The sequence below is a fragment of the Phacochoerus africanus genome, chromosome 15 (genome assembly GCF_016906955.1).
Source record: "Phacochoerus africanus isolate WHEZ1 chromosome 15, ROS_Pafr_v1, whole genome shotgun sequence".
Taxonomy (NCBI): Eukaryota; Metazoa; Chordata; class Mammalia; order Artiodactyla; family Suidae; genus Phacochoerus; species Phacochoerus africanus.
In genome coordinates this window covers 114,718,076-114,732,623 of record NC_062558.1, presented here as the reverse complement: position 1 = coordinate 114,732,623, position 14,548 = coordinate 114,718,076, and the positions used below count along the sequence as shown (strand labels likewise).

The 14,548-nt window shown below is 51.2% G+C and overlaps 1 protein-coding gene across 1 annotated transcript; it reads left to right on the top strand.

Moving 5' to 3' along the window:
• The first annotated feature begins 796 nt into the window (after positions 1 to 796).
• Positions 797 to 7,393, top strand: CALHM3 (calcium homeostasis modulator 3). Its single transcript, XM_047759612.1, has 3 exons — positions 797 to 1,083; positions 3,217 to 3,472; positions 6,902 to 7,393. Exons 1-3 carry the CDS (start codon positions 797 to 799, stop codon positions 7,391 to 7,393), a joined length of 1,035 nt encoding a protein of 344 aa, XP_047615568.1.
• The last annotated feature ends 7,155 nt before the right edge of the window (positions 7,394 to 14,548 follow it).

Here is a 14,548-nt window from a genome sequence, read left to right as displayed (position 1 = left end):
AAGGTTGCAGGCACCCGCTGACCCCTCCAGTCCCATCTCTCGACACCCACAGTCTGTCACTACATTCAAGCAACCCCAAATGGCCCATCCACACCTGGCTGCTTCTCACCTCCGAGCCCTACTTTCCCAGGTGGTGCCTTCTGTCTGTAAGGCCTTGCCTTCCACGACCAGGCCAGATGCTGAAACAGAAGGTAAACTCTCTCAGGGGACGTCTCTTCTGGGAAGACTTCAGGCAGATAAGGCACCCCTCCTGGCTCCTCCCAGCATGAAAGCCTGCACAAAAACTCCCTGGGCTCAGCTGAGGGAAGTCACGTTTTTGGCCAAAACCAGACAATGTAATTGGCTCCCTCAGCACCATGACCCTGCCACACCCAGAATTTGCCTGTCCCCCACCAGAAGCCTCACCAGCTGTCAGGCCTCAGTATCCAAACCCTGAAGGGAGGAGGGAATGGGCTGGGGAGGGCCAGAGGGACAGGGTGGGGCCCATTTGCCTAGAGATGCTTCGGGCTGGCTGGTCACAGAGCAGTGACTCGTTCCCTCAGAGAGGAGGGGAACGGCAAGGGGGGACCCCTGGCTGGGAAGGAAGCCTTGGTGGAGAGAACCTCCCTCTGCCTTACATCCTTGGCTGGGTGGGGGCCTGGACGCCGCCACCTCCTTGTCCCCTCAGGCCCTTGGAAGAGAAGGAAGGACCTCTCACAGCCCCAGGCTCGCCCCCAGTGTGGCCTGGTATTGACCAGGAAGGTGGCCGAGGCCTCGCTGCCCCCCACTTCCTGCTACCCCAACCCCGGCCGCAGCCATGGATAAATTCCGCATGCTCTTCCAGCACTTCCAGTCCAGCTCCGAATCAGTGATGAACGGCATCTGCCTGCTTCTGGCCGCGGTCACGGTCAAGCTGTACTCCTCCTTCGACTTCAACTGCCCCTGCCTGGTGCGCTACAATGCCCTCTACGGCCTGGGCCTGCTGCTCACTCCCCCGCTCGCCCTCTTCCTCTGTGGCCTCCTGGCCAACCGGCAGTCCGTGGTGATGGTTGAGGAGTGGCGCCGGCCCACGGGGCACCGGAGGAAGGACCCAGGCATCATCAGGTGCGGCCCCACCTCACCAGCTACCCATGGGTATTGTCCCCCAAGGGTCCCCATGGGTGTTGTTAGGGCTCTCCCACCCACCCACCCCCAAAATCTCTAAAAGGGATGCCCCCTACCTTCCCCTAGGAAATGACACCAAGGTATCATCAGTTCACAGAGACCCATTTGCCAGTTTCCACTCTGGAAACAGATTTTTTTTTTTTTTTTCTGTTTTGGCCACCCCACAGCATATGGAGTTCCCCAGGGCCAGGGATCAGATCTGAGCCATTGTTGCAACCTAAGCTGCACCTACAGCAATGCTGGATCCCTAGCCCACTGTGCAGGGCTGGGTATCAAACTTTCGTCCCAGTGCTCCCAAGACACCCCTGATCCCATTGCGCCACAGCAGGAACTCCTGGAAACAGATATTTCTGTTCCTGTCATCTGTTACCTTTCTGTGGCCAGTGCTGGCGACGCATGCACGATACAGGATTCCCGGGAATTATCCAGGTCACATCTGTTGTGCTGGCCGAGGTTTATAACTCCCCACATGCATGAAGGATCATCCTATGATGTGTGTAGCTGAATTGCATGTACAAGAGGCATGATGGCTTGAAGGCTGTATCCCCTCCCCTGCAAACTCCCCAAGGGCCAGAACTTCATCTGCTGTATCATTGCATCCTCAGAGCCTTGGCGCCCTCTATCAAGGTCAGTTGATGGAGCTGAGCAATTCGTAATACTCCCTGGCCAGCTGTTAGCCAAGCTCTGTGCCAAGTGCTTATGTGTGCACGGCCTCTGAACTCTCACCTTGGCCCTGCGTCTGTTCCTGGACTGGACCTACTTTCAAGGATAGGGGACCTGAGGCACAGAGAGGTTAAGTCACTTCTCTGAGCTCCCACAGCTAGGAAGAGGCTCTGATTCAAACACAGCCCAAGCCAGAACCACTGCCCTTAGTGTTTTGGACAAAATCTCTAAGTGCTCTAGATCTGCGGGCAGCGGCAGGATGGGCTTTGCAGGTTTCACAATCTTTTCCTGTCCCCTAGTCTTTGACATAGACAATCCAGCTGTTCTCAAGGGCGTGTAATGTAACCTCATCACAAGTCCTCATTCCCACCTTCTAACCACATTGCCCACAGAGAAAACGCTGGAGCTGCCCCTGCCTACAACGTCTTTATAATTCACCACTGGGCAGGCCACGTACGCGCGCGCGCGCACACACACACACACACACACACAGCCAGCACGCATCATCTTACGGATGGTATACAATCCAAGTCGAAAACATCTTCATTCTGCCACAGCAGCCTCTGGGGACTCCATGCTCCCTCTGGGGATTCAGCCACGCAGGGAAGGTCACACGCACTAAGTGTGCCCTTTACCTTTTCCTCTGGGGTCTAGTGGGTACAGCTCCACTGGGCTCCAGTCCTGTGACCCAACCCCACCTAGGCCACTAGGTGGGCAGAGAAGGTCAAGAGAGGCACCTGGGGACAGTCAGAGGGTGGGCTCCCTGGCTGCCATGGGGAGGTGTTTGAGATGCTACCTCTATTTTGCTTAGTGTAAGCTCCCCCCGAACGCAGGCTCTGGAGGAATGTGACACTAAGTAGGCAACTGGGGCTCAGTCCTTCTGGGAACCACCATCTGAGAGCGAGTAGAATACCCCTTAGAATTACCCCACTGGGGGTCCCTGAAGCTGGGGCATTTATTCCCCAGGCCCCGCCCTCTTGGACTGAAGGTGGATGTGGGGGTTGTGAACCCTCCAGCACTTCCAGCCTCCCACTCTGGGAGCAGGGACCCTCCCAGAGCCCCAGGCAGAGCCACGCAGGCCCTCCACATGAATAGGAGCTGCCCGTCAAAGCTCTAGATGCTTCTGACCCGAACAAAGCAGCAACAGAGTCACTACAAAGCCTAGAGCAGGAAGAACATCAGCTCCTTGGTGTTCTGGTCCTGGGACTCCTGGGACGCCCAGCCCTGTGTCTTCCCTATGCTCTGCTGCTGGGACCTCTGCGGTGGGAGCTGCAGCCCTTCCTTTGCTGTAAGCATGCCTGGTATTTCCCAGCCCTCCTGGGAAGTCTGTCCTTGCATCTCCCCTGTGGCCTTCCTGCTGCAACTGAATTCAGGCTGCCCTTTGTGACCCCTCCCTTCTTCTGCTCCCAGGTATATGTGCTCCTCTGTGCTGCAGAGAGCGCTGGCCGCCCCCCTAGTCTGGATCCTCCTGGCCCTCCTAGATGGAAAGTGCTTCGTGTGTGCCTTCAGCAGCTCTGTGGACCCCGAGAAGTTTTTAGACTTTGCCAACATGACTCCCAGCCAGGTGCAGCTCTTTCTGGCCAAGGTGCCCTGCAAGGAGGATGAGCTGGTCAGGGACAGCCCCGCTCGGAAGGCAGTATCTCGCTACCTGCGGTGCCTGTCACAGGTAATCCAGAAGGTCCTCTCCCAGCCCTGGAAAACATCCTGCCTAGGTTCTGAGGGACAGGGTTAGGGAGGTACAGATGGTTTCCTGCGGCCCCTCTCAATGCTGCAGACACAGCCTCAGAGCAAGTGGTCCCCCAGGGGATCCGGAGCATGAGCCACACACAGGACAGCGTCAGGCCTTAGAAGTGGGCACTTTGCCCACAACGCTGACTCACCCCAGGGCGGACCCGCCCCCAGGCTGGATGGCAGGAAAACGCTGGAGGCATACTGCTCTGCCCTGCCCCCAATCCATACACATATTCTTCCGCCACTCAGAACTGATACCAATTACATTCACTGGGCACGCATGTGTCAGGCACTGTCATAACCATTCCACATGTATCACTGCCTCTAATTCTCAAAATAGCCCTAGTTGGGGATGCAGTCACATTCATCCCATTTTGCAGGTGAGGAAACTGAGGCTCTGAGAGTTGCGTTTACAAGGCCCAAGTCACACAGTTTGTAAGAGGATAGGCAGGATCTGAGATGCCATTCCCCCAAACCCTCTTGTTCACCTCCCTCCAATGCAGGTCCTCCCCAGATGCCCAGATGCTCAGAGCCCCACAGGGCACAGAACCCAGTATTCTGTGGCAAACCCCAGGCCCACCCCGAGCCCAGGCCCCAGATTCTACCCTGCCCACTCCCAGAGCCCAGCCTGGGCCACGTCTCCAGAAAGCGTTTAGATGAACCAACAGCATGCAGAGCATCATGGGAGCCCGGCTTGCTGGTGGGGGTGGGACAGGCTGGTGGCAAAGGCAGGCCTGTGGAGTGGTGGAAAGAGGACCAGCGCTCAGGACACACTTGATTCTGCTTCAGACTGTGACCTTGGCCACATCCCATCCCCTCTGGGCCTCAGTTTCTCCTGCAAAATAAAGGAAGGTTTGGTTTCCTTACCCAGACGGTCCCTGTGGACATGACAATGTAGGTTTTCACTGGTTCACTGGAAAGAACGTAGAATTCTCAGTCAGACCAGGGTTTGCATCCTGACTCAGCTGCAAATGATCAGTCATATTAAATGCTCCTGAGGAAAACACACAGTATTTTTAATTGGTGGGGAGAGGGGGGACCCTGTAAGAGGCCGAATGAGAGAACTCTGTCAATCACATCTACAAATGAGAAGGATTCCAATCTGTCTTTGTGGGTTTGGTTTTTTTTGTTTGTTTTTTGTTGTTGGTATTTTTAGGGCTGCACCCTAGGCATATATATATATGGAAGTTCCCAGGCTAAGGGTCAAATCAGAGCTACAGCTGCCGGCCTACACCACAGCCACAGCAACACTGGATCTGAGCTGCATCTTTGACCTACATCACAGCTCACAGCAACGCCAGATCACTGGCCCAACGAGTGAGGCCCGGGATTGAGCCCACATCCTCATGGATACTAATCCGATTCGTTTCCGCTGCACCACGTTGGGAACTCCCTGTCTTTGTGGTTTGGAGGAGTGATTCCTCTGCTCCAGGGCCACACAGTTGGTCTTTTTTTTTTTTTTTTCTTTTAGGGCCACACCTGTGGCACATGGACGTTCCCAGGCTAGGGGTCAAATCAAAACTGCAGCTGCCAGCCTATGCCATAGCCACAGCAATGCCAGGTCCAAGCCATTGCTCACAGCAACGCTGAATCCTTAACCCACTGATTGAGGCCAGGAATCAAACCTGCAGCCTCATGGATACCAGTTGGGTTCTTAACCATCTGAGCCACGATGGGAACTCCTACACAGTTGGTCTCAAGCGAGACCTTGAAGAGAGGATACCTTTGGATGGGCCAAGGGGGGAGGAGTTGGCCAGGTGAGGGGCTCCAGCCTCAGAGAACTGCTTCAGGCTTTTCCTCACTCTTGGTCTGGAACACTGCTCCCTGTTCATATCCTGTAAACTGTTACTCATCTTCCAGGCCTCAGCCTCAACCTCACTGTTCTCTGAGCACTCAGGTTGAGGTTGGCTGTTCCTTGCCTACATACTCATCCCTCGATATGGAACTTAGCCAGTCATCCCCAATTTCTTTATTTCTTCCACTAAAGTGTGAGCTCTATGAGAGCAAAGCCAGAGTCCCCAGTGTCTCCTGTAAAATACAGGATGAATGGATGCACAGACGGGATGGATAAACATATGTAAGCACAGATGAAGAACCGGATATAAAGATGAAAAGACGATGGATGGATGGATGGATGGATGGATGGCAGTGCAAAGGAGGCAAAACTGTACCTCCACCCATCTTAGGTCTTCAGCTAAAACACTAACAAAAAGCAATATTAACAGGAGGAAAGCAAACAGTTTAGTCACATGTGTAGAGCTCATAATGCAGGAGAAAGCTGAAAGAAAGAATAACTTATGGCAGTGGCCTCTCACCCTCAACCAAGAGCAGTTCCTTTGTAGAGAAAGGACAGGACAAAAGACAGCAGTTTTATGCTTCCAAGGGTGGAAACTGTGGGAAGGTGAATAAATCCATGGGAGGAAGCTAGGGAAGGAAGCTTTGTTTACAGATTTTCCTGGTGCCATCTCTGGGCTCATAAGAGTCTGTCTTCTGTAAAAGTGGGATTTGTATCCTGTCTTTAGGTAGAAAAGGGGAGGGTGGGGAGAGATGTTCCTATGGATGCTGCTTCTTAATGGTCTTCAGCTCAAAATAATTTTTAGTCAAAGAGGGATATTTGAGCCATATGTCACATAATCTGTTTCCCTTCAGGAGGAAAGCTAGGGGGATGAATGACAGGTAGATGAATGGTTGCATAGATAAGTGGAAGGTAGGATGAGAGTATGGGAACACAAATGGATGGAAGGATAGGTGGCTGGAAAGGAGGATGGATGATGAACAAAAGGAAGGATGGTGGAGAAGATGGCTGGATAGGAAGATTTTATATATAGTTAGATTTTGAGGATGGATGACTTGATAGGTGGAGAAATAGTTGAATAGAAAATGGGAGTTCCCGTCGTGGCTCAGTGGTTAATGAACCCAACTAGCCTCTGTGAGGATGCGGGTTTGATCTCTGGCCTCCCTCAGTGGGTTATGGATCCGGCATTGCCGTGAGCTGTGGTGTAGGTCACAGACATGGCTCGGATCTGGCATTGCTGTGGCTGCGGCATAGGCGGGTGGCTACAGCTCCGATTGGACCCCTAGGGTGTGGCCCTAAAAAGAAGGATTCAGAAGGATGCTCACCTAAAAATAAAGGGAAAAAAAGAAGAAAGAAAAAGGAAATGGATGCAAGGATGAAAGAATGAACTGGAGGGGGGAGGGAGGATCAAGGTGGTTGGTAGGATGAATTACTAAATGGGAAGATGGATGGATTTGAGGAAGGATGGGAGGGATAAGGAAAAGGAGAGACTTTGGAACCCTCTTGCCACACTGTATGATACCTGTATCCCGCCACACTCACCCTCGTCTTCCCCCACCCCGACTCCAGGCCATCGGCTGGAGCATCACCCTGCTGCTGATCGTCGTGGCTTTCCTGGCCCGCTGCTTGAGGCCCTGCTTCGACCAGACAGTCTTCCTGCAGCGCAGATACTGGAGCAACTATGTGGACCTGGAGCAGAAGCTCTTCGATGAGACGTGCTGCGAGCATGCGCGGGACTTTGCTCACCGCTGCGTGCTGCACTTCTTTGCCAGCATGCAGAGTGAGATGCGGGCCCGCGGGCTGCACCGGGACTCAGCCAGCCAAGACCCAGAGCCCCTGGAGATGCCTGAGCCCCCCGAGGGCCTGGACGGCGGAAGCAGGAAGGCCCACCTGCGGGCAGTCTCCAGTAGGGAGCAGGTGAACCACCTCCTGAGCACCTGGTACTCCCGCAAACCACCACTTGACCTCCTGGCATCCCCTGGGCTCTGGGGGGGTGGCCTGAGCCACCGCACCCCCACTGTGGCCCCAGGCACCAGGCTGTCCCAGCACACCGATGTGTAAGGACGCTAGCCGTGTCCCCACGTGAGACACCCTTGCTGACAAGGGTCTGAGGGCTTTGCAGGCGGTGGGAGCCACAAGGCAAAGCAGGGCACCCTAGCCCTTGTTGGCCTCCTTCCCCCAAAGAGCCCAATCTCACCTTTCTGGGCATGGCCTCCTGTGTGCTCTAAAGCTCTGCTTCACAGATGCAAGTGTGCTCACCATTCATGTGGGCTCTGGTTAAAGGCAGATTCGGATTCAGGGCATCCAGGACTGGGTCTGAAACTGCATTTCTAACAAGCTCCCAGGTGATACTGATGTTTCCAATCAGTGGACCAAACTGAGTAGCAAGAATCTAAATAGATCTGCCATGGTTTCTGGGTCCTAGGTGTCCAGATTATAAATTAATTAATATAGAATTTATTTCTAAATTTAATTTTAAATTTAGAATAATAACAGTAACAACAGCCCACATGTGTACGGTGCTATGTGCTAACTTCTTTCCAAATATAACTCATTTCATCCTCATGATAACCTAGTGATGTAGGATGGTTACTAGCCCCATTTTTTAAAGGAGAAAACTGAGGCATAAAAGGTTAAAGTGCCTGAGGTCATCCATGTAAGAGCTGGAATTCGATCCCAGGGTCTAGGGCCTAGCTGGTGTGTGTGTTTCAGAGCTCTGGCTGGGCTCCCTGCAGCTCCTCCACCGAGGTTCTCTTGGCGAGCTCCAGCAAGCTCTGTTTGCTCAGGTCCTCTTACAAGTCCGAATCAGAGCCACTTGCTGACTATTGCAGATGAATAGTTTTATATCTTCCTGGCAAGAGGATTTTTCTGTTTTTGAATGTCAAGGGGGCCAACCCTTGCAGCTCCCATCTACCCCAGGTCCACCAATTCTCTTCCTAACCCACCACAGCTGAGCAGCCCTTCAAGATGCAGCTCTTCTGTCAGCCCAGTCTTCTGCTCACCTCCAGTTAGCAGGTGCTTCCTCCCTTGCCTCTCCACTCTCCAGCCTCCCCACCACCTGCAGCCTGACCCCTGAGCTCAGCGTCTCCTTCTAAGTCTACCTCCTTCCCCAGGGGTATCTACCCGCTGCCCTCAGCAAGAAGCTGGCACCCTGGTAAGAATTTCCCCGGGGTACACAGTATATAACCAGATCGACAAATCAGGGTACAAACCAGGTGTCTACTCAGCCACAAACACCTCCACACTGAACAAGCACCCCAGGTGATTCTGCAAACCCCATTGTTTAAAAACTTCTGGGCCAAGTATGGGTGTGAGGTCTGACAAAGGGATGAAGACCCTTGAAACACCAGGGTTAAATCTTGCTGGAAGAATAGCCACTCAACCTCTGGCAGCCCAAACAGGAAGGGCTGGGGAAGATCTAGCCTGTGAGCTCCTCTGGGTCTCTGGCCCTCCACGATGACTCAACCACACACACACCACATCCTGTTCTGATGGTGGCCACGGACGTGCAAAGGCTTGGTTTCACCCCATGATCTTCTGGCCTCAGGGTGTGGAGGCAGTACAGGGGTCCCTGGATGCCCCCTGGAGCCCAGCCCCTCCATATCAGGTGATCTCTACTCCCCTAGGTGTTTGCCAAGCAACATTGTAGGACAGGAAAATCTCTGCAGCTCAGCCTCCCCCCTCCTATCCTGCTGTGGTCAGGCCATGCAAATGTCTGAAATGGTACTGGGGCAGGGCAGGGCAAGATTTAGGCAAAGTGTTAGCCCGGATTGGTGGGGGAGGGAGGAGGGAGCCCGGTCAGCAAGGGTGAACTCCCAGCCCAGGAAAAGGAATCTCAGGGACCCTAACCTGCGCTGCAAGGAAGCAGTATCTGGACCAGTAAAAAGCCACCAACTGCAAGCAATACGTTTGCCTTCTTATGCTGAGCATTTATAGAGTGCTTACTGCCTAGAAAACACTGTGCCAGGAGTGGGAAAGAGAGGATACACAGATGATATGCCCCCCCTCAAAAAGCTCGCCATCTACTAGAGGAACAGAGATGGGTACAGAAATCACTATAATCTGAAGCAAAAGGTGTAAGTGATATGATAGAGTTAAGCCACGTGCTGCAGAGATTGGGCATGGAGACTAATGCTTCAGGTGGGCGATCAGGGAAGGCTTCATCGGGATGGGTCTTGAAGGATGGGGAGAGAGAGATGGGGTGGAAGAACAGAGTACCTGCACAGAGGAAACAGAAGAGCAAAGGCATAGAGAAAGGGGCAGCATTTATTCATTTATTCATTCAACAAACATTGACGGAATTCCTAGAATACCAGAGAGCGGGACAGACGTGGTCCTGTCTTAGTGGAGATTCCAGTCTGGAGGGGAGATTAAGACATGAGCTGGTGAACAAACAAGCAAATGCAGAATGTACAGTCCAGCCTGGCCAAAGGGAAGGACCTTGACCACAGAGCAGAGCAGTCAACTCCAAGTGAGTCCCAGCAAAAGACACTCCCTGAGCCCTACATCCAGTGACATATTCTTGGGTCCTGAGCCTTTGGCCTCAAATGCATCCCTACCCTCTTCAGTCTCCAAATGATACGGAGGATCTGCTCTTCTCCCCGCATCCCCACTCTGCTGGCAGGAGCCGACACGGGAGGCAAGTCCAGACCCACAGTGGCGAGGGCTGTCTTGCTGCCTCCTCACAAGTTTATCTTGGTCCAAGGCTCACTGCTCTCCTTGATTCACCCTCCTACGCAATATTTGTTCATGCAGCACTTATTAACTGAGCATCTCCTAAACCAGCCGCACTGTGCAGAGCCCTGGTATCCTAGCAGTAACACAAAACAGATGTGGACCTTCAGGCTTTATGGGCTAATAGAAGCCCCACATTAAATAAACACACCCTCCTAAACAAGGAACGAACTGAAATCCATGCTGTGAAGAGGCCGATGGGGTCGGGGGTGGGCCATGAAAACCTGGATCAGCAGGACTCATCTAAGCTGTGGGTTTAGGAACTTCTCTGAAGAAGAGCCATTACATCAAGATTTAGAGGAATTTCTCAGATGAAGAGTAGAGGGAGAACCATTCTAGGAATGTGCAAACATGTGCAAAGGTCCCGAGATGGGAAGGGCTTGCTCCTGTTTGAGGAACTGAAAGCAGCCATGCGAGCTGGCCGGTAGACTTGGGGAGGAGAGTGGCCCCGGGGCCAGCTCTCACACGGCCACATAGGCCCTGTAAAGGAGTTTGGGACTTCAGCCATTAAAGGGAATTAAGTACGTGCTAATTTAATCAGATGTGTTAAACTCTCTCACTGCCCGCAGCCTGATAGGAGCCCGGTGTGGACCGTAGAAGGCAGGAAGAGCTGATGAAGCCTGGGTCCAGGTGGAGATGGAGAGAAGGAGCAGGTTAGCAGCACTGGGGAGGTGGGATGGACTCTGGGTGCTCTTGTTTGTCCATGTCCTGCTTAAAATAAATGCAGAGAGCAGACCAGCCTGGATTAGTCAGGTTAGACCAGGACGTAAAAATAAAACGCAGTAAAGAGTTCCTGCTGTGGCTCAGCAGGTTAAAAATTCGATCAGTATCCAGTTTAAAAAAAAAAAAAAAAAAAAAGGAGTTCCCATTGTGACTCAGCAGCAACAAACCCACCTAGTATCCATGAGGAAGCGGGTTCCATACCTGGCCTTGCTCAGTGGATTAAGGATCCAGCATTGCAGTGAGCTGTGGCGTAGGTCGCAGATGGGGCTTGGATCCCAGGTTGATGTGGCTGTGGCACAGGCCATTGGCTACAGCTCCAATTAGACCCCTAGCCTGGGAACTTCCATATGCCGCAAGTGTGGCTGCAAAAAGCCAAAAAAAAAAAAAAAGGAATCTGATTAGTATCCATAAAGGATGCGGGTTCGATTCCTGGTCTCACTCAGTGGGTTAAAGGATCGCGCATTGCTGTGGCTGTGGCATAGGCTGGCAGCTGTAGCTCTAATTGGACCCCTAGCCCAGGAACTTCCATATACTGCAGGTGATACCAGAAAGATGATATTGGAATCCGGTTCTTGTTCATGGCAGTTGAAGAAATGAACTCCACGAACACACAGGCAGCAAGCAAGCAAAGTTTTTTTTGTTTTTTGTTTATTTGTGTCTTTTTTTTTGCCATTTCTTGGGCCACTCCTGCAGCATATGGAGGTTCCCAGGCTAGGGGTCTAATCGGAGCTGTAGCCACCAGCCTACACCACAGCCACAGCAACGCAGTGATCAGAGCTGCATCTGCAACCTACACCACAGCTCACTGCAACACCAGATCCCTAACCCACTGAGCAAGGCCAGGGATCGAACCCGAAACCTCATGCTTCCTAGTTGGGATTTGTTAACCACTGAGCCACGACGGGAACTCCAGCAAAGTTTTTATTAAAGGAAAGCAGATAGTTCCCAGGGTTTCTGGGCGGGGGGCGGGGGGGGGGCGGAGAGAAGAGCCCCCTTTCTCTATTGTCCCATAGGGGTTTTTATTCCTTAAATTTGGGGGGGGTACCAACGTGGGGTCCAGAAAGATGTGGTTTTCTCCCATTGGCCTTGTTCAATTACCCATATCAGTCCTTGTCCAATAGGGTCTTGGGGTGGAAATGTCCCGTAAGTCTCATAGTTTCTTTGCCCTTTTCTTCCCGTAAACTGAGGCACAGGGGATTAGGGATTGATGTCCATCTGGGTGTAGGTACACTCCCTATAGTAAACAAGGCCTGTGGGGATGTTAATCCCTGGAGCCCTTAAGCCACAAATGTTCATCAATGGCCATATCAAAGAATGCATCGAAGCCCATGCTCCTACACCAATTACCTGAGTTAATATTCTGCTTCACAGGTGCAGCCCTCTCCCCCCCAAAAAAGCAGTCAAAACCAAAATATCAGTGCCCTGCCCAACAAAGAGAGATTTCTCACTTAGGCAAAGTCTGAAGCAGATAAGCAAGGGAGGCAGTTAGGGAGAAGGGAGTCTCCCCTGCTCACTGAGGCACCCAGCTGATGGAGGTGGAACGCTGCGTATACCCCAGATCCCAAGACAAAGAAGTGAGTAGGAGCTGTTTGTGCGCAAGTTGCTGCCAAGAAACACCAGGAAGGGACAGAGGAAGTGATACAGGAAAGGGAAGAAAGCCAGTGACAGCTGCAGAGCTGGTCAGTCACCATGGTGGGCAACTCTGAGAGCCCACGCCCCAGAGTCATCCTGGCTGAGAGGGAGGGATTATTGTCACTGTTGGGGGCACCTCTACCTTGCCTGGGGCCAAGTGTCTCAAGTGTGTTGTGAGCAGCCTTCAAAAGTAGAAGTGATGCTGATAAGAATAGGTTGGGCACAAATAAACAAAGAGACTACATCAAACTAAAAAGCTTTTGCGCAGAAAATCAGCAAAACTAAAAGGCAACCTACTGAAGAGAAGATGTTTGCAGATGATATATCCGATGAGGGTTAATATCCAAACTATACAAAAAACTCATCCAACACAATATAAAAAAAAAAAACTGGTTAAAAAATGGGCAGAGGGGAGTTCCCATCGTGGCTCAGTGGTTAGTGAATCCAACTAGGAACCATGAGGTTGCGGGTTTGATTCCTGGCCTCACTCAGTGGGTTAAGGATCCGGCATTGCCATGAGCTGTGGTGTAGGTCGCAGACACGGCTCAGATCCTGCATTTCTGTGGCTCTGGTGTAGGCCAGTAGGTGCATCTCTGATTCAACCCCTAGCCTGGGAACCTCCATATGCCACGGGAGGGGCCCAAGAAATGGCAAAAATACAAAAAAAAAAAAAGGTGGAGGACCCGATATAGACATTTTTCCAAAGACATACAGATGGCCAACAGTCCCATGAAAAGATGCTCAAGGTCAATAATCGTCAGGGAAATGCAAGGCAAACACACCATGAGGTATCACCTCACGCTTGGCAGAATGGCTGTCATCAAAAAGACAACAAATAACAAGTGTTGTTGAGGGAAAAAGGGAACTCTCATGCACTGTTGATGGGAATGTAAATTGGTGCAGCCATGGAAGACAATATGGAAATCTCTCAAAAAATTAAAAAAATAGAAATACTATATGATCCAGCAATTCCACTCTTGGATATTTATCTGAAAAAAAACACTGATTTGAAAAGATATGTGCACCCCTACGTTCACTGAAGCATCATTTGCAATAGCCAAAATATGGAAGCAAACTAAATGCCCATTAATAGATGAATGGATAAAGAGGATGTGATGTGTGTGTGTGTGTGTATATGCCATTATGGATATATATGGAATGTTACTCAGCCATTAAAAAGGAATGAAATCTTGCAATTTGCAGCAGTATGGATGGACCTAGAGGGTATTATGCTAAGTGAAATAAGTCAGAGAAAGACAAATACAGTACGATTTCACTTATATGTGCAACTAAAAACAAATGAACAAAAATAACAAAGCAGAAAGTCAATGATACATACCTAAAACAAATAGGGGGGTGTTGGAGACCACTGAACTGCTGAACTCTGCAGAAGGCAAACATCTGCTGACGCAGAGTTCTAAAGCACAGGGTCTCCTTCAAAGACGAGATAAGGGAGTTATGCATAAACCATGCTATTCTATAAGCAGCTACACTATGCCCTAGAGGGATGCACCAGTGCTAATGGTTTCCTTTGTTATTCACTAAGAGGGAGCTTTGTCATTTCTTGTGCCTGATTTTGCTCACTAACCTACATACATCTCCTTCCTTAACAAAAGGCATGTGGGCTAAAGCCTAGGCGCCTTTGTTCTGTGAAACAGAGTGTCTCCCTGTCCCTCCACTTTCTAAATGTAAGAGTCTTGTGTGTTTTGTTATACCATGCCATCCCTCTTTCAGGATCTCCCGTGGCCTTGCAGCGCTGGACGCGGCAGGTGGGTGCCAGAAGCGAGGGGGCTTTGGGGGAGGAGAGAAATAGATGAGGGAGATTAAGAGGTATAAACTTTCAATTACAAAATAAATGAGTCACAGTTAAGACATGTACAATGTGGCGAATATAGTCAATGACTGTGTAATGTCTTTGGATAGTGGCCGATGGTAACATCATGGTGATTGTTTTGAAATGTATAGAAATATTGAATCACTATGTTGTGCACCAGGAACTCATATAGTGTTGTAGGTCAATTATGCTTCAAAAACAAACAAACAAAGGATGGGTGGGGCACAGAGGCACCTGTTACCCTGGTGTCCAGGGTTCGAGAGACAGGGATGAGAAAGACAATGGTAACCTAC

What these genes read in the sequence shown, in the direction of transcription:
- CALHM3 (XM_047759612.1), top strand. Translation starts at nt 797, where the DNA reads ATGGATAAATTCCGCATGCTCTTCCAGCACTTCCAGTCCAGCTCCGAA. An exon ending in AAGGACCCAGGCATCATCAG is followed by an intron (nt 1,084 to 3,216) that starts GTGCGGCCCCAC and finishes TTCTGCTCCCAG; the next exon opens with GTATATGTGCTCCTCTGTGC. An exon ending in ACCTGCGGTGCCTGTCACAG is followed by an intron (nt 3,473 to 6,901) that starts GTAATCCAGAAG and finishes CCCCGACTCCAG; the next exon opens with GCCATCGGCTGGAGCATCAC.